The following is a 25,089-nucleotide window of genomic DNA, read 5'->3' on the forward strand; positions in this document are numbered from 1 at the left end:
TCTCTCTCTCTCTCTCTCTCTCTCTCTCTCTCTCTCTCTCTCTCCCTCTCCCCATCTCTGTCCCTTTCCAGCCAAAGAACAAGTGCAAAGCTCAGGGGCAACAAAAAAAGATTGGTGTGTTGTGCAACAGGGGAAACTTAGCCAAAGTTAATTTCTTTCTAAATGAGGAAGACTGGGGAAAATGCTGGAGGAAAGGAACAGGGTAAGGCCTCTGACATGGCAGTGTCGCAGGAGCCATGGAATGACGAGCATTCTCAGTAAGAAAGGGGGGCACTGTGCTAAGGTTTCTGTGCTAAGCCTGCCCTGGATGTTTAGCAGTACAGGCTTGAGCATAAATTCAGAGCTTCTCAACCTAACACATAATGTGCTCATGCTCTAGGAGTGTTACTCATAACTTCCTAAGGAAGAGAGTTGCCCTGTACATGAGATAGCAGCAATGCCGTGTGTCGGATGAAAGCTACGTGTGTGTGTGTGTGTGTGTTAGCATCACAAACCATCTCACAGTGAACATCAAGGGCCTTTGTTCTTCTTCCTACATGGTTAACTCAAGAACTAGCTACATATTCAAACTGTTGTGCTTAGTAAATTTCCAAAGCACTACGCAATGCAAGCATTTATATAGTTTTAAGCAAAGCTTCCCTTAGTGCCTGTCTGAGGGACTACTGCGGAAGCAGTTCAAGGATCCAGTAGTTAGGGATTCCAGCTCAGATGTATGGACCATACTTGAAGCACTGCTTCTCACCAACTGAGACTTTGCAGCATCTGTTCCAGTCTGAGCAGCTCGGGCTCTTTCTCATATTAAACAGGAACAATAATCCCAGCTACCTCTTAGGAAACGAGCTCATGGGGGAAAATGCAGTGCAAATCATGATGCATGGTGATTAGAAACTGTGAGCCATCATTCCAGATAGCCAGGGCTATTACTGAAGATATGACTGTCTTGAGTGAGCGTCCTCTGAGCCAAGCAACCACCATCTGGGGGAATTCACCTGTACCTCTCTGCCTTGCATGAAAGTCATTCTTGTGGATGGTTTAAACCCCAGCAGAGAGGGGCAGAGTGGGCTCTGAGATTCTCACCTGAGTATCCAGCTGTTCCCTACTTGGAAATTCAAGCAGCCCAGGAGAGGGGCCAGAGTCTACAGAGGCCAGAAAGACTAGAGGAGTCAGGCTCCATCTATGATGATACGGGGAGTCCGTCATTCTTGCTGGATAAGGTTTTTAGGTGCAACCCTGTTGGAGGAGGAGTGCCCACACCCCCGTTAATAACCCCTCACATAGGCTCTGTAATAAACTCACTGGCTTCCCAGAGTGAAGTTTTGCAGAATCATGCCTGGGTTTGCCATTGGGACCTTAGGAAAAGGGATAGACATTGGTATGTCTCTCCCTGGGAAGGGATTTTACTAACAGTGAGACAGCAAAAAGAAAAGAAGGGGATTTGGCAGGAAATCTGAGGGAAGTTGGTTGAAAGCATCTTCCATGTAAAGCTCCTAGAAACAAACGCAAGAGGCCCATTCTATTTGCCCCATAGCATCCCAGAATTCCTGACTCTGAGTGAAGAATTGTTCTTTTCCCAAGGCATATAGCCAGTGCCCATATTAATTGTTGGATATTATCTAAGGCCTAGTGAAGCTCTTGTATGTAACTTTTAAAGGACCACCACAGAGCAATTGATTCCACATAAAAATTTACTTTTGACAACGGCACACACACACATCACACAAGAAGGACTTGACATGCAAATAACATCATCTCAAAATGGAGCACAGTGGGATTCTTGGGAGATGCAGGCCATGGAAAGGGGTGGGTGATAGATCTCAATTGTTGAGACGGCACTTGAGAAAATTCCGGGCTGGGCAGCGCCGATAGTCCCTGGGCTCAGGCACATTCCATTATGAGTGGGAGGGATTATAATGGAATGACATGGATGGTTTCTTATAATCAGAAAAGCACACTGACCTTCACGCTACACAGGTGCAGCAGCATAATGAACCACCACGTGTATGCGCGTCAATTCCTGGGGAAGAGTCCAACGAGGTTAACTTAGCTTGTTTTCCAAGCAAAGAGAAACAGTGACATCACCCACACAGAGGAATACGTCCCACTCCCACCAACATCCTCTGCTTAGAGAAGAAAAACATGTACAAGGAAAAAAAAAGCCACATTAACAATCATAATTAGCTTGAGTAAATAAGTAAAAATTTGCAAATAATTATGCCATAAATAATTTGATTTTTTTATTTTAACACTTGACTTTGAGAACTAAAAAAATCTTAAGAAATTATGTTTTCTCTTTCTAACAAACAAAATGTTGGTCTCTTGGGGATCTACAAGTGAGGGGAATTTTTGTCTGCTTAGTCCTTTAAGAAAGTCTTTTAATAAAACTACATAAAAGAATCCACAGATATGTGCTACTCACAAGTATTCCTCATCACAAAGGAGCTGTCTGATATTAAACTGCTAAACCTATCATGGACTTCATCTCAACACCTTTATTTAGTCAGGCATTTGTCAGATATAAAAGATTAAATAGGAAGTACTTACTGTTTACAGAGGTTTTCCATGAAAGTCCTATCACCACAGAAGTCCAGTGTCCTAGTTAGTTTTGTCAGCTTAAGAGGCTAGAGTCATCTGAGAAGGGCTTCTTGGTAAAGGAACTGGTCAGATTAGATTGAGATACCCGTAGGGCATGTCTGTGAAGGACTGACTTGACCGCTAGCTTATAAGAAGGGTCCAACTTATTGTGGGTGGTACCATACCCTGGGCATGGGTCCTGGACTGTGTAAGAAAGCTGGCTATGCAGGAGCCTGTGGGCAAGCCTGCAAGTAGCATTCCTCTGTGGTTTTTCACTTCAAGTTCCTGCTGGAGTCCCTGCTGTGACTTCTCTTAGTGGTAGACTATAGCCTGTAGCTGAAGTAAACTCATTCCTTCCCCAAGTTGTCGTGGGCCAGAGTAGTTTAACAGAGCAACATATGCAACCTGGAACAACTATTAAGTGATATTGGGGGACCCAACCCATTGTGGGCCACACCAGACCCTAGGCAGGTGGTCCTAGGCTATGTAAGAAAGCTAGTTAAACTTGAGCTCATGAATGAGTCAGCAAACAACATACTCTTATGTTTTCTGCTTCAAGTTCCTTAAATGCTAGAGTGGTGGTTTGAATGAGAATGACCCCATAGGCTCATATATTTGAATAGTTAGTGAAGAGAGAGTAAAACTGTTTGGGAAGCGCTGGTAGTATGACCTTGTTGGAGTGGATATGGCCTCCATTGAAGGAGGTGTGCCATTGGGGGAGAGCTTTGATGTCTGAAAGCTGGTGCCACTCTTTCTTCCTGCTGCCTGTAGATCAGGGTATATTTCAGCTTCTGCTCTAACACCATGCTTGTGTGCTTCCCTCTATAATAGTCATGGAATAACTCTACAAAACTGTAAGCAGGTCCCCAACTACATGCTTTCTAAAAGCTGTCTTGGTCATGATGTCTCTTCATAACAATAGAACAGTAACTAAGACAGACTATAACCTGTAGGCTGAAATAGAGCCACTTCCCCTCTAAGAAGTTGTTTTTGGTCAGATTGTTTTTTTCACAGCAACAAAAGATAAAATATAACAGAAATTGATACCAAGAGTGGGGTGTTGCTGTGATGACAATTTGAACAATTTGTGTTGACCGTTTGGACAATTCTGTTGGAAAGATTTGGAACTTTAATCTGGAAAAGCCATTGAGTACTGGTAACATGTGTGTGTGTGTGTGTGTGTGTGTGTGTGTGTGTGTGTGTGTGTGTAATGGACTGTGGTAATGGGAGTTTGGGCTATAAGAATTCTGAGAGAAAAACAACCGATGGAGGCCTGGTATGTAAGGTTTCAGAGGAAAATAAAGACCTGTATACCGTGTAACTGGGCTAGGTGGTGTTCGTTTTATATATTGGTACATAACATGTCAGCTGGGACTGAGAATCAGCTACAACTAATAAGGGATCAAGTGAGAAGAAATCTGTGCTTCATTGGAAAAATAGGGAAGTTATTCATCAGGGTTGGCACACAGAAGCTATGGTCTTACTTAGGAGGCCAAGACTGCATTTCAATCTGGCAGCATAACTTAGCAAATAGTATGAAAGAGTTGCCCAGGTGACACTGATTATAAAGGGATGAAGGGGGTCATGGAGATCAGCTGAATCTTGTGAAGGTTGAATTCCCTGTGAAGAGGGCAGGGAAAGCCATTAGTGAAGAGGTAGCATTAGTTGCAATGGAAGGCCAGGATATTGAATATCCATGATAGCAAGATATCTGCCAAGGGCAGTTGGAAGGTCTGAAGTAGAGCTGGCCTAAATTTATAAGAAAAACTATCTAAACTGCAAATGGCAGAACTGGAGAAGTGCTCCAAAAGTGCACCAGCCCTTTTGGAGCCAGAAAACTATACCGTGAATCATAGATGTTAGGCAGTGTTCTATAGGATTTAGATTTACGCTGCTGCATTTCGGTTTTGCTTTTATCTGATTGCTTTAATGCACCCTTTGGAATCGTAAGTATGTAGCTTTTTAAAAATTAATTTACAAGACTCCTATTAGGAGACTGAATTTTGAAGGAAACCACATATTTTTAAAGTGGTAGAATTTTTGAAATAGTATGATCGCAACATGAGATCTTGGGAACAAGGAATGAATGGTTATGGATTAGAGTAATGTGTTTGTGTGTCAGGTTGACAAGGGTAGAGTGTCCTAGTTAACTTTAGTCGTCAACTCCACATAGCCTAGAATTATCTGAGAAGGGAGACGCAGTTAAGATCTCCTGGATTAGACTGGTCTGCAGACATGTGGCAGGGGGTAGGGGAACTGTCCTGATTATTAATTAATGTAGGAGGGCTCAGTGAACACCCCGCAGCCCCATTCCCTAGTCAGACAGGTCTGACTAGCTAAGCAGGATGAAGCCAGCAAGCAGTATTTCTTCCTCGTTTCTGCTTCAAGCTCCTGATTGAGCTCTTGCCTTAATGTTCCTCCGTGATGGACTGTAACCTGTAACTGAAATAATCTTTCCCTGCCCTATTTCTTTCGGTTAGGATATTTGATCATGGCAATAGAAAAGAAATATTCAGCAACTGACAATTATTAACACTTTAGCGACTCTTTTAAAAACTAAACAGAGAGAAGCCAGTCATAGAAAAATGCTTATGAAATCTAGGTATCATTTTGGTTCATGAGTCTTTCTTTATTTTGACTGAATGCCCTATTTGTCCTCTGAAGTCAAAGTTAATTAAAATGACCTTATTCCAGAAGAGGAAAAAAGCATCATATGATGTCAATGTTTCAAAACTCTGATGAAATTTGAAGCTTTGCTGACAAATGTGTTTATATATAAATGATCTGTTCAGGGGAAATGTGAAAAGAGGTGGCTCTTTAGAGACTGGGGAGGGAGTCTCTAGTCTCTAAATACAGAAGAAGGGAAGATGAGGGTAAAATAACAATAAGGATGCCTGAAAGGCCATAAAGAATCATGCTATTAACTATTTATCTAAAACAAAACTCTAATATACATAGTTCTCTATAGTAATATACATATATAGTTTTAATGAACTTTTCTTATCTATGATGACAATGTTCTCTCCAAAATCCAAAGATCACCTAGAAAAACCTAACAATACTAGGTGGGAGAAGCCCTTTTTAGTTGTGATCAGGGATGTCCAAGATACTCTCAAAACATTCAGCCTTCTTCTCTTGCTCTTGGTTGCCCCCAGATGTAGAAGGTAGGTTCCTATTGCTGAAGACACCATGTACTTCAAAAAAGCAGCCCAGAGACCCCCGAGCTAGAACTGACCTGAATGACTCCTCCTCGAGGACTAGCTTTCATGGTACCAGAAGGCACCATGCAAACTTCCAAAGAAGAGAGGAAACAGCCCATCTATGATGCTTATGAATCGTATCAATTACCAGCCTGCAACAATAACCCTAAGGGTTCAGTAGCGGCATGCATACCTTGGTAGTAACCAAGAGCTTTCTAATTGTAATTAAGACCTACCTAACAAAATGGGAGAACAATAACTGGTACTGGAAACCTAGCTAACTATTCAGTGCTAGTGAAGTCATGGATATTGGAGCTGAACCTACAACTGCTATTTTACCAACCCCATAAATCTCTAACAACAGGCTAAGCATTTGTCTTTATGTCTACAGATAAGTGTAGTTTTTACCCCTCATGAAGGAAACATCTCTTTGAAGCAGACAGGGAAAGCCGCAAACAATCAAAATACAGGGATGTGGAGCCCAGTCCTAATATATCTACAAAACGCTCTTACACCTTAATCTTAGAGAACATTGTGAAAGAGGGGGTGGAAATACTGTAAACCATTAGATCATGTAGTTTGTTCTGATAGTTCATTTCCTAGTAATGTCAGAAGCTACACGCATAAAGTCTCTCCATCATGTCTGTGCAAACCTGAGCTGAGCAAGGACAACCCCAACAGACATATCAAAGTGGATGGTGGAGGAAAAGGCCACAAGGCCTCTACATTTACGCAAAGATCTATAAGCAACAAAGAAATGCAGAAAATGGGAGAAATTATCTTCCCCAGGGAAGAGCATAGCAATTAGTTAGCCAATACCAAATGGTCAGCCCTAAAAACACACAAACAAGTAATAGAATTCAGACTGAGCAGGTTATATTTAGGAATATATATATTATTAATATATTAATTAATATATATATTATATATATATATATTTGTACTTACATGCATAAAATAACAATTAGGGGGAAAAGAGGCCATGGATTTGAAAAAGAGCAAGGAGAGATCTGTGGAAGAGTTTGGAGAGAAAAAGAAAGGGAAGGAAGAAATGTTGTTGTGTTATAATGTCAAAAATTAAAATATTAAGAAGAAAGATGAAGAGGAGGAGGAGGAAGAGGAGAAGAAGAAGAAGGAGGAGGAGGAGGAGGAGGAGGAGGAGGAGGAGGAGGAGTAACATAGCAGAAAAGTCACAGAAAGTTTGCATTCTTGGTGCATTTGTTATGTTCCTAACTGTGGTCTGAGCAAATATAACAGCTATGTTCTAAGTCCTTCTCTGTGCCTGACATCACAACAGGTGATACTGGGTTCTCAGGAATGATGGACACCACATGACATCCCTTCCTCTAAGCAACTGAGGAAGGAAAGGGTCTATTTGGCTTACGTATCTATTGGCTGTGGGAAGCTGAGGCAGGAACTGGAGCAGAAGCCACGGAGGAACATTGCTTACTGGCTTGCTCCACATGGTTTGCTTAGCCTACTTTCTTATGCCATCCAGGACTGTCAACCTAGGAGTGGCACCACCCAATGCCTCCCCCACCCTCATAGTGGTCTGGGCCCTTCCACAACAGCCATTAACTAGGAAAGTACCCCATAGGCTTGTCCATAGGCTAATCTGGTAGGGGTATTTTCTCAGTTGAGTTTCCCTCCTTTCAAATGACTCTACTTGTATCAAGTTGACAAAGAAACAAAACTAACCAGGACAGCCTTCAACTCTGTCAAACACTGTCAACTCCTAGACAGTGGTGACAGCTTAAAGCACTCATTTGGAGTTCAAGCCTAGTACCCCCACACTGGATATCCTGCTAGCACCCTGGCCAGGCCCAGAGTCTTTGTCCTCATGCCCAGTCATTTTTCTGAAGTCTAGACTTAGGAATAGTCCTTCCATCCACCCAATGCTTGTCAGGAACATAGAACTCTACATCAATTCCTATATAGCTCCCACACCATAATTTTTGTCTGAGATAATCTAACTCTACATTTTAATTTTCTAGAGTTCATCTGCTTCTCACTATTTTTGCTGCCTCCTGTATAGCCTCTTTCTCACCTACTTCCAGTCAGTCCCAGCAGTTGGCATTCTCACCCTTGCCCCAGATATGTTCTCTACAATGGGCATAATGCTTTATTAAAAAACAAAACAAAACAAAAAACTATCAGGTCTCATCAGGACTGTCTGCATTGTCCTCCTCTATGGCCCGGTAAGGCTGCACCCCCCTCAGGGGGAGGTGATCAAAGAGCAGGTCGCTGAGTTCATGTCAGAGATAGTCCCTGTTCCCATTACTAGGGAACCCACTTGGACACTGAGCTGCCATGATCAGATGGAAGGGGAGGAGGACCTCTCCTATCAGTGGACTGGAGGAGGGCCATGGGAGGAGAAGAGAGAGGGAGGGAGGGTGGGAGTGGAAGGGGACGAAGGAGTGGGCTACAGCTGGGATACAAAAATAAACTGTAATTAATAAAGAAAGAAAAGATTAATAAATTGAAATAAAAAATTGAAACAAACAAACAAACTGAGAAGACTTTCTGTTACTTCATTGCTTTAGTGTCTTGCCACTTTAGGCTCACATTCCAAGTACCAGCTACAGACTTATTTTATACAAACATGAAGAACAGCTCTGGCCCCGCTCCTACCACCAGCTTCATTGCTGTCTGCTTCCTCCCACTTCTAACTGTCCATTCTCACAGGGAATGTTATAGTGCTAAAAGGCACATGGTTCTCCCTCTGCCTGACGTCAGTTTCCATTGGTTCTTCCTTTGTGATAATCTTTGGTTCTTACCCTCATCGGAGTTTTTCCACCCTTAACAGAGAGCACAAAATAATAATTTATTTAAACTTGGACAGTTTGAAAATTAACTCTAACGAACTACTTATGAGTAATTCTGAACTCAGGATTCTGTAGTTTTGGGACTATCACCTTGCGTACCTGGAATGGCGCCTGTTGTAGCAGGGGTCCTGAGAAGCTAATAGAAAACACCTGCAACAGGCCAGTCAGGACTCTACCCTGCCTCCCGCCGTGGTAGCTCATTATCTTTCCTCTGTAACCAAATTCCTCCTCTCTCCTGTTCGTATGATAAATGGCTTGTGGCAAATCCTGCTGCTTAGGGAAAAAATTTCTGTTTATGGGGCAATTTATCAAACTCTATTAATCAAACATAAAACACCCAATCAAGATATATGTCACTTTTGGTTGCTGTGTGGCTGGAGCAATCAAGGGTACGGAAAAGGTGTAAATGCTTGGTTTAACTAGTGTTGAACTCAGTCTACAGATGGACTTCTGCTGAGTCTGTGCCTATCAACACATACAATAAACCTGCTGCCTGGCTCACATCAACTTGCATATCTTATTTCTGAATCCACTCTCCCCCCCTTCAAAACAAAACAAAACAAAACAAAAAACAAAAAAACACACTATAACAATAGTATCCTCACAATACCCACGAGAATGTGACGAAAAATTAGACATCCAGGGCTGTCTAAATCTTTAAGGAACTCACAGGCTAGATTTTCAAATATTTTATTATTATTTTTTAAAAATTTTGTATGATAGCACGAGAGAGTCTGGACACCCACAGAGACCAGAAGAATCTGGTCCTCTGGATGCAGATGGTTGTAATGCACTTGATATGGGTTCTGGAAACTGAATTCAGGGTCCTTTGGAAGATCAGCAAATGTTCTTAGACCCTGAGCCATCTCTCCTCCCCCATAGACTACATTTAAAATCATATAAAAGGAGAATTTTGTTTCACTTTGATCCAGGCAAGCATGGAGAATAGCAATTTGTAACTCTACCTGGCTTGGGCTGTGCACACACCCCCGTGATAACAGTGCATCAAGCAACCAGGACCACCCACCCGCACTGAGTTCCAAGGATACCTGACTCTGAACAGTGAAATAAGCTCCTCTTCTCCTTGACAACCACCAAGCATGGAGAGTTTCTATTCAAATATTATTCCTAGGCATATCTGGTAGGAAAGCAAAGGAGTTAGTCAATGCTGATCTGGTCTTAGGTGCAAATGCAATTAAAATAGTGTGCCTTGGTGAAGTTTTAATAAAAATAAATACCCTTACCATCTTATGCTAGTGCACAATCAGGTGTGTGTATAATTAAAATCAGATGCATGGTACAAAGAGCCATGGACAGTAGAAAAATAATCTTACATGCCTTAAGTGACAATCAAAATAGAGAAGCTGACTCACCATACCCTCTAGTGACAGGAGTCATACGTGAACATCATAAACAAAGTCCTAACACCACCTGAGGCCTTGAACACCCTCGCCGTATGACCCACTCTCACTATTGACCACATATTTCCTTCCATGACTCTGCTTTTGAATACATTTTTCTTGATACTTTGTAATGTCTGTGTACCTTTATTTCAATTCTTTTCATAAGGAAGCCAAGGACCTGAAAACACCTAGACCCCAATCACAGTAATACACTATCCTGAAACCACTGTTAATCCAGTTATTTGAACACATACAGGAGAGTAAAACCGGAGGGGGAAAGGACCATTCACATTAAATGTCATGTTAAAAAGCACTTACTAGTAAGGGTTTTTCTATGTTTCACTTTAAATTTTTACTATAAACTGCTTTTTAGAGTTTACTACTTGTTTAACCTGGAAAGTTGATTCTAGAAGAGGCATAGGAGCATAAGTAGAGAAAGTGACTGGGGATGGAGAACAATCCAGCCACATATCTAGGAATCTCCTACTCCCTAAAAGGTAACACCTGGATGGACCCTTCTGTTAACAACAAACTACAGCCTAAGGAAATTAAGAGATCACATGGGAACCAAGTGAGCTTTCTATGCAAAAGGAACCAAATATGTGTTTCTACTCGTTACCTTCACCCCTTCTTTAGCTTTACACAGATCTGCACAGCTGTTTATTTCTGCGATAATGGATCTAGCCTGATCACTGTGGATGAATGCAAAGAATTGCAAACCCCAAGATATCACATGACAATACTGTATTGCTTTTTTGGCAAGAAAGATTTTTAAAAAGTTTACTCATCCTGGGTAGAAAAGGAGCCAACACTCTAGTCCATATCCCATGGAAAACAACATTATAGAAGAGGGTGTTGAAAATCTGTAAAACTAGAGCATGAGGGGGGGAGTGGAAAGTAGTGTTTTCTACTGGTATGACAAGACCATCATTTAGCTGATCAGCTGTAGTGGAGTGTGGAAAGGTTCATTTACAGTTAGGACAATAAAATAACCCAGACAATATAGTAGATAACTATGTCAATGGTGATGAAGCTTCAATATATCATCCTGAAAGGGGAAGGGAGGATCTGAGATTCTGATCTTCAGTGTCTCTGGCCCCAACTGCATGTGGCTTTGGACATAGGAGTTAGATGATTGACTTGGGTGTGGGACTCTGAGGTAGTGGAGCTGCCCATGAACCACCCAAGTTCCTGTAAGCAATTCTACAAAACTCATCTGTTTATCAAACTGGACTTGACAGAAGTTTTCTTTGATTTGTCACCTTCTTAAAGTCACATAGCAAATAGTCCCATGTGTGAAGAAAGTTTCATTTGTAAATATCCTGAATCTAAGGTAATTATTTCTTTTTTTAAATTTTTATATTAATTACAGTTTATTCAATTTGCATCCCAGCTGTAGCTGGTCTAATGATTAGCTGTAGCTACTAGGTCAGCAAAAAAAGATATGATTTTTATAACAAATCAAAGAAACCAGGCAAAAATATTATCCATGGGCTACATGAATAAAAGACAAGATCATTCATAGATAGGAAACATATGAAAGCTAAAAAACTGGGTATGGTACATATGCCTTTAAAGTAAGCACCGAGGAGGCATAGGTAGGCAGATCTTGTAAGTTCAAGACTAGCCTGGTATACATAGAAAGTTCCAAGACAGGCAAAGCTACATAGTGAGACACTGCTCATCTTAAAAAGGCTAATGACCTAATATAAAAGATTGAACACTTACATGTTTTATGAATTATAGAAACAGTGTATATTTTCTGTTTAAAACTCCAAGCCATACAGGAGTCAAAGAATATGATGAGAAGTCTTCATAATCCCATTTTGAAGAAAGTCATGGTTTCCAGTTTAGAGTAAATTTTTTTTTTTAAATTCACTTTACATCCTTGTTGTAGCCCTATTCCTTCTCACCTCCAAGTCCCACCCTCCCACTCCTTCCTTCCCAGCTCCCCTTGGGGAGCTCCCTTCCCCATCTAGCCCAGCTTATCAAATTGTATCAGGACTGAGCATGTCCTCTTCCCCTGTGGCCTGTCAAGCGGGAAGTGATCTAAGAACTGGCAAGTGAGTCTGTGTCCAGTACAGCCCCCACTTCCCTTACTAGAGGACCTACATGAAGCCTAAGCTGCTCATCTGCTACATCTTCATAGACCATCTAGGTCTAATTCCTGCATGGTCCTTAATGCTTCAGTCTCAGCAAGCCCCTGTGGGCCCTGGTTAGTTGGCTCTGTTGATCTTCTTGTGAAGCATCTGTCAACTCCAGGTTCTCTTCTCTTTCCTTCCACTTTTCTACAAGACTCTCTATGTGTCGCTCAATGTTTGGCTGTGAGGTAGAGTAATTTTTTTTTTTCAAGGGAGAGAACAGGCCACCCCACAGGTCACTCCTCACAAAAGACTGTAATGAAAAATATTATTTTATGTTATCCTAAGTATGGTTGCTGGACAGCTAGGGTCTGCTGATTCCCAGGAGGACATATCAAGCGGCAGTGACCCCAACTACACCCCCTTCCCAGGAGTTCCTCCTGGGAGGAGGTCTGCGGTGAAAGACCCTAGCTCAGTATTCACCATCTGGCATGCATTGCTGATGGGTGCAGCACCCAGCTGCATGGAAGAAGGAATACCCTGCCCATGAACTCTCCCATGTGGGAAACTGCACACGGGTGGCACCAGGCTTGGGTGGAAGATCAGGCAAAGCTCAGGTGCGTGATTCTGAATGGGTCTCAGAACTTTTCCTTTTCTTAGAGATGAGAAAACCACACTGACCATCACAATGAAACTATTTTCGTCTCAAGATCCTAAGAAATGTCCGTGTTTTTCACTAGTTCTCTTCCACTGACGGCATCAGTGTAACAAAAGGAGTGGACGGTCCATGGGAAAGAGTGACAGCCTGACTTACCCTTCGGCTTTGCTTAGGTTGTATGGATCTCATTTGTCCCAATATGTTTTCTTTCATTACCTCTTCTTAATACTATAATATTTTCAGTAGAATTCACTATCATATAAGTTTATGATGTGATTGTCTTTGAGGTTTTTTTTCCCCTCACAGGGAAAGTTTCTTCATGATCTAGCCCCTAGTAACATATTTTCCTATAAGTCATCTAATGCTTCCAAATTATCAAGCCCCTTCACTGTTTCTGATCACCTCAGTTAAACTTAAAGGAAAAAAAAATGTGTTGTGGAAAACAGGTCCCAGATTTATTTGAAGAGACTGGACTTAGCAGCATAGCTAGTAGGCTATTTCTTTTTAAAATATTCATTTATTCATATATTTAAATTGTTCATGTATTCATATATTTCTCTAGTTATTGAGAGCATCTATAACTGGAAAATGATACACAGAAGGAAATAAAGATGTTGAGTTAAAGCTTGCAAGTTCCTTTTCCATTTGGCAATCTCGTCCCAATTTGATGGACCCTCATTAGTCCTGGGAACAATAGGTTCTGAAGGTCATTAGTCTGTTCTTAGAGGGACAGCTCTAACTCCACAGTCAGGAGACATAAGCGTGAGAACCCAGGGATGCAGTCCTCTTTCTCATTCCACTTTATGCCTTAAACTCCAGTTCTGGGCAAAGGAGACACAAAATCAGGGTGGAAGGTAAAACTGAGCTGATCCTGCAAGGCATCCAGTAACCTGTGTCATGATCACGACCATGAGCTAAGCACAGTCCTTGCTATGCCCATCCTCTCAGAGCCAGTGACTCAGTGTCAATAAACCCAGGAATGCTTTCTTTTTCACCTGACCCTTCACGTTCCATCCAAAGGACATCTGGTGAGAAAACCATCGTAAGTAACTCTGTATTTTAATAGGTCGAAAACAGCTGTCTTATCAGAATAATAATAGTCCTAGGGTGATTTTTATTTAAAAAAAAAAGATTTTAGTGACAAACCATTAAAACATTCTCTTTGTACAATGAGTGATATGATAAGGCAGAATTGTGCAAAACACGTGGGCTTACCTGTGCCTGTAGTAACTAAGGCCTGTTTGGTGCTGATTTCAGCATCTCTTTCAACTGTCTCATTATTGATACAGTAATTTAATACTATCTATTTACAACAGGCAGTGAAATAGTAGAATCAGTCACAAGATTTTGAAGGTGAATCCTGGATAGTGCTAAAATGGATAATTTAGTACATTTGATGTAGTAAATGCATTTTCTGTTTCCCATACTTTTAAGTTAGCATGGACTTACCAGGACGTAATTCTGTGGTAAGTGAAAAGTATCCCATTATTGACCCAGTTTGTTGAGGACTAACTAAGTTATGCCAACAAGATTAGGTGGAAGGCCCTGCAGAGAGGCCCAGACTATCATAAAGTGTCAGCTTATTTCTAATTTTTATTTGTTTTCCTCTCTTAGGAATCTGTTCCTTCCAGTGACCCTTGGGAAGGGGAATTTTCAATTACTTTCTGGTATGGTAGATAAGATATGACATGCATAATGACCATTATGGATTTTAAGCCCTAGGGGCAGAGCTTAGGCTTGAGAAGAGAGAGAGCAACATTTAAACGAAGTGAATGAAAATTCACATATTATAGATTTTTTTTTTTTTGAGACAGGACTTGTCTGTGCAGCTCAGATTAACCTTGAATTTACACTCTTCTATCCTTAGCTTTTTGTGCAACAACTCAGTTTCTATTATGCCTTCCTTCAAGAGCAGGCATTTCAATAAGAGTTAAAAATCAATGCTTTAAGCTGTGACTAGAAGATGAAATTTCCATGAATTTCCAGGGAAAAAATTGTCAAAGATAAGGAAACTTCAAGTAAAGACAGGAAGAAAGGAAAGGAAGTACGGATGCATGTCCAAAGGAGAACTTCAGGCACCGGGAATAGCAAGCATAGGTGTCCCAAGGCAGAAGAGCATGTGAGCTTCCTAAGAAAAGGCAGGAGGCCAGCATAGCCAGACCAAATAGAAGAAAGGAAAGAGAAGTAGGGAAGAAAGCTAGAATTAAAACCAGAGGGCAGACCATGGCAGGCTTGTGACTGGAAAGGCAACTGTGGCCACATATGAGGTATGGCGTTGTTGAAGATGCCTGAGTGAATATAACATGATCTGCAGCGTCAAACATCTCGAGTCCGGCTGCTGCTTTCAGAACACACCAGAAGGAAAGCGAAGGAGGAATCTGGGAGCCCTTCTAAGAACCCAAGCTAGATATGACCATAATAGAATTACAGTGGGGATAGCGTACAGTGATAATTTGGATGGAAATGTGGACATGAGAGGGAGCTCACTGTCAGGGCTGCCTTGAAATTTGAAAATCTTCTTGCTAACCTTGGTTTATTCCGACATAGTTCTTTCTGTCTCAGGAGCTCTAGCCAAGCGAGGAGGCGGGCTGCTCCTTTCCTGCTAATCTTCCTACCTGCCATGAAACCTGCTTGTTGAGACATCAAGCAGAATGTTTCTTGTGCCAGAAACTAGAATCTGTGACCACATCTCCGTCTAAATCTGCTCTTTCCGTTATGAGCATCTCAGTTTCTATTTTGTTCATTGTACCACTACAAACATTTCAAGCTCTACTGCGTTTATGAGAATTGAACTCCTGCGAACCAAAGAAGGGTGAAATGAAAGCTCAGAGGCTGTCAGAAGGCCTTCAGTGATCAGGACCAGATAAAACGGGCAATTTCCGAGCCACCTTGCTTAAAGGTGATTGATTACTGTCCAGAAGATAGAGACTTCTGACAGGATATGAAGCTTATAGATATGGTCAGCCCAGGCTTTTTCTGTTTACTCCCTCTCTCCATAGAGGATTCTTTTTGCACCCCCAGAGAGGAGGAAGCCAGCAGCTTTTTACACAGGCTACAGGAGTGATAATATCAGGGTTTCTTCTCAGTGGCACAAACGTAGAGAAAATATCTGGTTCTTATCACATCATCCCATGGGTTCGGGGAAATGATAATAAAATTGTTACTGCAACATCTGTCCACTGATACAGGAACCTCGTGGACTCTATTAAAATAAGTAAGAGTAAAATATGAAACCTTAATAAAAGGCAAGTAGCCATTTCTAAACACATGCACATAGAGCACCAAAAACTTAGTAAAATATATAATTAATATAAGGTATTAATATATATTAAATGATATATGTTACTGTATTATAGATATAAAACAATGTATGTAACAATAATAATAATCCTGTATTATAGATATAAAACAATGTATGTAATAATGTATGTAACAACAATAAACAATGTATGTAACAATAATTCGAGAAACAATCATGAATTTCAGAGGAGCAGAGGCATGAAAGGTGTTGAAAGGGGCAAGAATAATGGAAATCATGTAAGTATAGAACTCATGTATGCATGAAATTCTCAAAAAGAATCCCGGCCGAGGGGCCTTTTCTGACACTGATACTCCAATCAAGGACCATGCATAGAGAGGACATAGACCCCCTGCACAGATGTAACCCATGGCAGCTCAGTCTCCAAGTAAGGGGAACAGGGACTGTCTCTGACATGAACTCAGTGGCTGGCTCTTTGACCACCTCCTCCTGAGGAGGGGGCAGTCTTAGCAGCCCATGGAGGAAGATGATACAACCAGTCCTGATGAGACCTGATAGGTTAGGATCAGAGGGAAGGGGAGGAGGACCTCTCCTATCAGTGAACTTGGGGAGGGCATGGGAGGAGTAGAAGGAGGAAGGGTGGAATTGGGAGGGGATGAGGGAGGGCGCTACAGATGGGATAAAAAGTGAATAAATTGTAATAAATAAATAAATGGAATAAAAAAGGAATTCTCAAAAAGAGTTTTAAAATTTATCTATCTTCTATTTAATTTTTGATTAGCTTAATAGGTGACAGATTTCCTTATGGCTTTTGATACACAGTTTAATCTTGGTTAGTCCTCTTCCTCCTCTCTGCCCTCATGCTGACATTATTAACATTAATAGATGGTCCAAAGAAAACAAACACGTCATTTTGGTAGAAGTCATTCATTGTAAAATCATTTGTGATGATTTGTAAATCAACACATCAATTAATTAGGTCTTGTCTCAGCAGATAAAAGTGAGGCCCTTCAGAACAGCTGTCTTAAGGCAAAGTTCTGTACCTTGTTCAGGAATTCTTCACTTTCTGGGACAGAGAATGCTTACATGCTTTGTCACAGAATCTGTAATTAAACCTGCACATTGATAAACTCTTGAGCTACTTCCACCTTCCTTCACTTTTCCCATATAACATTTTAATGACTTCATTTGATATTAACTAACCTCAAGTATATTTTTTAACATAATCTTGAACAGAGTTCATCATTCTGTTTACAAAAAATACATACCAAGAACAGTAGAATGAGCCTACTGTTCTATCAGAATTACTTCAGTCAGATTGTTGTTGTTGTTGTTGTTGTTAGAAAAAACTCTGGTCTCAGTTTAAATATAGGCTCTGATCAAATAGCAGGGAAGGAGGACTTCCCCATCAGTGGACTAGGGGAGGGACTTAGGGAGAGGGGAAAAAGGAGGGACTGGAAAGAGATGACGGAGAGGGCTACATCTGGGATTCAAAGTGAATAGATTGTAATAAGTGATAATAAAAATGGCAAAAACTGTGTAAATAAATGTATAAAAGACACAAATATGATCAGAAATATCAGGGAAAAGATGGAAATTTGTGTTAAATTCATAATATATAACGTAGTAAGATTAAAACAAAAATCAGTCAATTTTAGAGCATCCAGATATGTACACCAAAGCATTCCCTTTTGAACCCCATAAGTCATTTCTTTAGAAATATGCAAAGCACGAAGTGCAAACATTTATGATACCTTGAACAGTTATTTTTGAAGAGGATTTCCTCTTTATTAAGATGCCCGTGAAGTATTAGACCCTGTGGATAATGCACTTGGTTCAAATTTAAGATAGAAATGAATGTATCCTTTTTGTGAAGAGCGAATACAAATCTAATTAATCAGATCAATTTTAGAAAAGAGTAAACAGAAGTCGAGAGTTTGAAAGAGCATCCAGCTAATACACCCATGTTTGGGTATCCTTTAGAAGGGTGTAGTGGTTTTCATGGGAGTGCCCCTCGTAAGTTCAGGTATTCAGAACCTGGTCTTGGGTTGGCAGTGTTATTTGGGGAGGTTTAATGGAGGAAGTATGTCATTGAAGGCAGGTTTTGACAGCTAAAGGCCCCTTGTCACTACTAGTTAGCTCTCTTCCTGTCTGATTGGTACATGCTCTTAAGGATGTGAGCTCTTAGCTTCCTGTTCTAGCAGCCATGCTTGCCACTTGCTGCATGCCTCCTCATCAAGATAGGCTTATATCCCTCTGGAACCATAAGCCCAAATAAACTCTTCCTTCTAGAACTTATTTTGGTCATGATGTTTTATCACAGTAGTAAAAAGTAACTGATATAAAAACTTTCTTTCTTCCAAAGACATCGTGTCACAGTAATAGAAGACCACTGCTTTGTGAGAGCATGAGTCCTTTGAGAACTAAACAACCAATACTAATGATTCCTGTAAACGCATTTACTTGTTTGCCAAGTACAGAGCAATTACAAATAAACATTCAAAGGGTTAGTTTATTCAGTAAAGGAAGAAAATGGTGGCATTATAGTTAAATGATAAGAACTGCTTAGGTCTGTCCAGATAGGCCTGATTCATAGGAAACTGTAAAGGCTACAGACTGGAATTTCCATCTTTATTTTCAGCGCGCGTGCGGGCGCGCGCGCACACACACACACACACACACACACACACACACACACCCCTTTCTAACCCTCTCCACTAGCTTTTCTGAGTATGTTTAAAACTTGTCTCCCAGTAACCTGAGTTGTCTAACATTCTTCCAGACTCCCACCAGGGTCTGAAAAGCATCCTATTCTTATTCTTCATTTATCCATTCTATAACTTCTTCTGATCAGTGACAAAAGACACGACTTCTGTGAAACTTCTCCAGATGAAAGATTCACTGACTACCAAAGTCTGGTGTAGCCAGAATGGTGGGCTGCTGTGAGCCTTTTCACATAATGTCCAGGTAGATTAGGGGGCTACCTGGGCCTCAAAGTCAAAAGTCAAGAAGCAGGTGACTTCAGACCACATTAAACTCTATCCATCCTTTTGAGTCAAATTGAAAGTTACATAGAGTCATGGTTCTCTGCATTAAAATTCTCTCCTGACAGAGTCAATGCATCATTTAATGGAGACACAGCAGAGCTGTGTATGGCAGAAAACCTAGTGGTAGACACGGGTGTCTTGCCCTCTACTTTTGCTCTGTGCTAACTCCTGACCTCTCCTTTCACTAATCTCTCATGAATCCTGCCAGCATTTAAACATGTCCCCTCCATTCTTCTCACCCAAATAACTTATTGATCTCGTCAGCTGGCTGTGGAAAGACGCCTGGCTTCTCCCTTCTATATCTTCTTTAAGTCCTACCCAGTTGCATCTTGGTTACAAAAACCATCATCCAACCCGTTTTTATTCATACACTTAAAAAAAAACACACACACACACAAAGAAGGGGCTGGAGAGATGGCTCTTAAGCAAGTTAAGAGCACTTGCTGCCCTTACAGAAGACAGAGGTTCAAATCTCAGCACCCACATTGTGAGGCTCGTAAATTCCAGTAACTCCAGTTTCGGGAGACCTGGTGTCCCATTCTGACCTCAGCAGGCACCAGGCATGCCCACAGTACACACACATACATGTGAGCACTCACAAGTAAAGTAAGACAAATACATATTTAAGAAAAAGAATATAAAGAACAGTTTTGCATGGTGGCACAAACCTGTAAACTCAGCACTCAGGAAGCAGAGGCAAGGGGATCACAGCAAGTTCAAGGCCAGCCTTGACAGCATAGTGGCATATGCTTCAAAAACACAACAGAACAAAACAAATCAAAACAGAAAGCAGGGCCCCTTTGGTTGCTCAGAGACAGAGACAGTGCCCATGGTGGGATGAGGGTGGTAATTGGGAGGTAGGAGAGAGGATGGGTGCTCCTCCTTTCAGGCTGTGTTTGACCAAGCTCTCAGGATGGGGGATCCAGGCTTTGAGCTTTCTTTAGAACTCTGGGAAGGTGGAATTGCTGCTTCTATGGTCCTGTGAAGGCACAAACTCCTGCTGAAGACCCAGCATGGCAGCAAACAGATCGCTACAGAAAAACACCACAAAGGAATTTTTTCTTTTTTTCACAACAGATTGTGTTGTGAGAATCTCCAAGGAACAGGGCTTTCTTTCTCTCCTGCTGGCGGGCTAATTTGGCCAATATGATCTGGTACTTCCTCACCCAAGCTATGAACTTTGCCATCTGGGTCAAGTTCAAGCAGATCTTCCTGTGGGGCATGAGCACGGAGCAGTATAAACAGTTTTGGCACTACTTTGCTAGTAACTTGGCTTCCGGTGAGGCATCTGGGGCTCTTTCTCTCCACTCTGCCCACCCTCTGGACTCTGCTAGGAACAGACTGGCCACCTGCGTGGGCAAGGGATCTTCCAGCATGCATTCAATGGACTGTCTCACCAAATCATCAAGTTTGATGGCCTGAAGGATCTCTACCAGGGTTTCTTTGTCTCTATCTCAGGCATCACCATCTAAGGAGCTGCCTGCTTTGGAGTCTATGACACTGCCAAGGGGGATGCTCTAGACCCCAAGAATGTACAGCTTATTGTGAGCTGGATGATTGCCTAGAGGGTGAGGGAAGTGGTAAGGCTGATGTCCTATCCATTTGATACTCTTTCTTCTAGGGTAGTGATGCAGTATGGCTGGAAAGGTGCTGAAATTATGTATAAGGGACACTTGATTGCTGGAGAAAGACTGCAGAAGAGGAAAGAGCCAACACTTTCTTCAAAAATACTTAGTCCAATGCACTGAGAGACCTGAATGGTGCTTTTGTATTGGTGTTGTATGATGAGATCAACAAATATACTTAATGTGATCAAAACTCAGGTTCACCGGTTCACAATGGACTTCATTCACAAGTTCACAGACAGACTATTCTTAGGATAGTAAAAAGACAGATCTTGATAAAACCAGACCATAAGGAATATCTCAGAAAAATGCTTCATTGTATTTATTTTACATTTAGATTCCCACAGCAAACAGAAGCCAGCTTATCACACCTGTTCAATTAATTAATTAATAGTCTGGTCACTGCTACACTGCCTTCCTAAAACAATCTGAGCCTCACACAGATAGAGAAGCTAAGCTGATGTGCGATCTTTCCCACTTCCCACTGCTAATGCGGCCACAGGCCATGCAAAGATGTACAAATGCTAAACAAGGAATACTACTTTGTGCAGATAATCGAGTCCAATACCTACAGAGGTTCCAGGGACCTCTAAAGAAGTTCTAAAGAACAACTAAAAGCTGAAGCAACTTGGATAAAGGTGCAACCAACGGGAGAGAGCCGTGATGTCCTCCAGGCTGTGATGACAGGCATCATTCTGCTTCCTGGGTGGCGCATCTCATTCTAGTTCTTTCAAGGCATTTTAATGTTTTTTTTTTTTGTTTTTTTTTTTTTTTTTTAAGACAGGCTGATGATTTCTATCTCCTTAGTAGACACTGTAATATCTGTGAGTGTCCTCTCTCTCTCTCAGGAAGGTCCAAGCATGGCAGAGCTGACATAACTTCATATCCAGGACTCAGGCTTTGCTTGAAGGGAGATGAAATTGGACCCCCAGGTTCCCCACTGGAAGTCTGTAGCATTGGAAGGTCAACTTGTCAATTTAGGAAAAATTGACCCATCAGCCACTGAAACAGAAGCTCCAAGAAGGCCAAGAATCCCGGGAATTTCCCCAGAGAATGTGCCCCAGGCCCAAGCTACTGAGAAAAAAAAAAAATCACAATTCCTACAGCACTGAGAAGAAAGGAACACATTTGCACAGCCTGTCGAACATAAAAATAAGCATTTCACATGGAGTAGTAAATGCCATGAGGCTTAGAAGAGGCAGATGAAATGGTCTCTCTGGACAGGACCATGGTCCCATCTTAAGATCAGTTTGTTCTCTGCTCTAAGTTAACCCACACTCTGTAAAACTGTGTCTTCAGACTGTGTCCTGCCCGGGATAACTCCACCTGGTGGCAGCATTTGGCTCCATTTTGAGTGCGAATGTAGAAGGATTCTGTTCTTTGTCATATGTGCAGACACCTGGCTAGCACTACCCACAAGGCTCTGATAAATAACTTACTCCTAAAAGTAAAATGCTGCTGTCTATAAGTTTACTAGAGTAGATTGGAGCCATGTGAATATATGGGTATATTAAAACCATATCAGAAAAAGTGGGCTCCAAACTTATTGAACATGGTAGACCAAAAAATAAAAGTGGGGGGGCACCATCCTTTCACATAAACACCTTTGAAGAGTACACTTAACAATATGGTGGCAATAGTGCTAACTGACCTGTGATCTAAACCCCTAGTGTGTTAAGAGACCAACAGGTAAAGAACTTTCCCAACTGTCTCATGGGCTGCAGCCTCTGACTGGTACCCCACTGCTAATTCAGCCTACTGGAATTGCCATCCCCTTGTCCATCTGTTCATCTGTTCATCTGCTCTGACAAGAGCTGGTCCTGCGCTCACCTCTTCAGTGTGATTCACCCCTGCTGAAAGGCTCAGCTCTGACTCTGCAGCCCCTGCTGACAGCTGCATCGTGAACATCTTGGCTAACCAATACAGTGGCTCTCTTTGCACCTGTGTTGCTCTGTGGCTCCATTTCCAGCAAGACATCTGTAAACTGTGCTGTGGGTTTTTTAAAAATATATCTTTTGTTGCCATTCTGTAACCTATACATATCCATATAAAGAGATATAATTACTGCACTATATGTAATGAGTGAGCTGAGATAATATTAGTAATTGAGATAAAACATCTTGTGTTTGCCAGTAGCCAGCTACAAGAAAAATATCAGGACTACTTAGAAAACTGCAGTTAAAAAAAACCTTGACATATAACATAAACTGTGAATTTGTTATCTAGCAAATCCTGATATTGTAGAAACCTGCAGATATAGCCTTCACCTTGAGGAATATCTATACTTCTGATGCAGTCCTGACCTTGGACTTCAAAGTGAGACAAAACCACCATGAGGGAGCTGGCAACAAAGAAATGGGAGACTTTGAACCTCGTGACATAAAAGGGATAAGATAATCTAGGAAAACATTTATAGTAAGAACATCTCCTTAAAATGTTCAGAGAGGTAAGGGAGGAAGTAGTAAGAGAGGTAAAACAAACAAACAAACAAACAACTCTGGGGCAAAAAAGTAGATTTGATAAAGAAGAAAGGAATATGACCCTCAAAACATCTGGTCAGTGATTGGTTTGAAAGTCTAGATGTCAGAGACTTGTTTATTGAGAAGGAGTAGAAGGAAAACAGAATGTAGCACTCAGAAGATCTGAAAAACATAAAAGTTTAAAAAAAGAAACATGGGAAAAGAATGAAAATGTAGAAGAACACTAATGGTTTGTCCAGAAACCATATAAATGGAGGATTGGTAATGTTTAAGGGCTTGCTCTAGGTGTTTCCAGATGATGACATGTCCTAAAACTGAGGCAGTAAAGTAAGTCCCAGCTAGAATAACCTAAGTAAATCCTCACATAAACACAGCACAATGAATCAGTAGGACATAATATCATTGTAACATCACTGAAGGAAAAGAAAGATTATCTAAAATGTAATAGCAATTAGGAGCTCACTTACACAGCAGCAAAGCACTCCAGAAGATAATGTAATAATACATTCAAAGGGAAAACACCACAGTTAGTCTAGAATTATGTGTTTAGCAAGCCTGTAATTCAGGAGTAAAGGCTGACTCAGGTATAACAAAAATGGATATCTCCTACTCTGTATAACTTAAAACTTATTTCAGCCAGAGAATATTGAATCTAGAAGAAAGTTGGATTAAGAAGTCATATGAAGCAGAGAAACTAGCCCGGGCTTTTATTCATTTTAATAATAAACTGACAAAATTAATGATATATGACAAGACTTGGAAGTGTACAGAAAAGAGGAAGTAAAGAGAGCCCAAATGTGGGAGGTGGAGAAGGAAGACTGGGCATTGCAAAGCCCTTTGTGGTGTTAGAGGACAATACAGAAACTAATGAATTTTAGTGTTTGTGGAACTGACTGTGCCTCTTAATCAACTGAATTAAAGCACGTTATGTTCAAGTCGGGAGGTGAGAGCAGAAATGTGACTGACTCAAAGGGAAGAAGAAGGAGGAGAAAGAGGAGGAGGAGGTGTAAAAGAACCCCTCTCCAAAAAGGAAAGACATGATAGTGGAGGTTGTTGTTCTCCCAATATTTCCTTCTGCACTGTTTCTCTCTCTCCTCTTTGCCAAACCCTGAAGTTGTGAACATCTTCATACCTTCTCTTGGCTGCACTGAAGATCAACTCTCTGCCCCCAGATTCCACTGAAGTAAAGTATCAGACCCCTTAGAGCCCCTCTTAAAAGTGTCCACAGCAGAATCTTACTGGAAGGATTACACCATGTGTTTCCCAGGGAGAAGGGAAGATAATTTGTTCTTTAGTTCCAAAGGATATATTTTCTTCTTGTAGTCCACTGCAAAGGAAACAAATACTGACTAGAAGGGAGCTATAGCCTTAAGTACTAGGGAATGTCAGCTTTAGAGTGCTGTGGTCTCTGGGGAAAAGATGGCACAGGGCAGACCAAGCATAACGGGTGGAAAGAGTAAGCCAATACTCTTCCAGGAGAGAGTTGAGGCGTGCTTGGTATACAGATCCTCTTATGCTCTGTGTGATGGACACAAGGTGTCCAACAGTCTTAGGCATTTAAAATGCCTCCATCAGAGTGAGAGAACATGTGTCATGTGTCCTGGGTGGGAACTGTGCAGAAGGGACTTAGTCCGCTGACCAATTTGGAACTGAGAAGTAACTGAGTTGTCTCAGTCACTTGAAGCAGCTGCGATGACAATGCCATTGTCATGCTGATTGCATGCTATGCAACTCAGAGTTACCTATTCATACAGAATATGAAGTAAACAACATTCCTGATAATGCAACGGGCTCTGTTCAAATTACCTGTGCAGCGAGCAAAACCCTTCTGCTTGACCAAACTCCTGTTAGATTTCTCTGAGTGTCTGTTCCTCATTAAGCTTCAGCCTTGGTGCAGAAAAACTGTAATTGTAGCACAAAGGATTCCCACTCTGTTAACT

At 41.3% G+C, this 25,089-nt stretch overlaps 1 protein-coding gene and 1 pseudogene across 1 annotated transcript in view; one reads left to right on the forward strand and one right to left on the reverse strand.

The window, feature by feature from the left end:
* Hecw1 (HECT, C2 and WW domain containing E3 ubiquitin protein ligase 1) overlaps positions 1–25,089 on the reverse strand; it is a 295,620-nt gene that overhangs the window by 194,051 nt on the left and 76,480 nt on the right. Inside the window, exon 2 of the mRNA XM_055603961.1 lies at positions 1,957–2,014. Within this exon, the coding sequence (XP_055459936.1) occupies positions 1,957–1,983 (27 nt within the window). The 5' untranslated portion in view covers positions 1,984–2,014. The remainder of the gene's footprint in view (positions 1–1,956; positions 2,015–25,089) is intronic.
* On the forward strand, positions 14,178–20,851 carry LOC129674048 (ADP/ATP translocase 1-like; annotated as a pseudogene).

The sequence above is a fragment of the Psammomys obesus genome, unplaced genomic scaffold, assembly GCF_907164565.1.
Source record: "Psammomys obesus unplaced genomic scaffold, mPsaObe1.curated_primary_1811, whole genome shotgun sequence".
Lineage (NCBI taxonomy): Eukaryota > Metazoa > Chordata > Mammalia > Rodentia > Muridae > Psammomys > Psammomys obesus.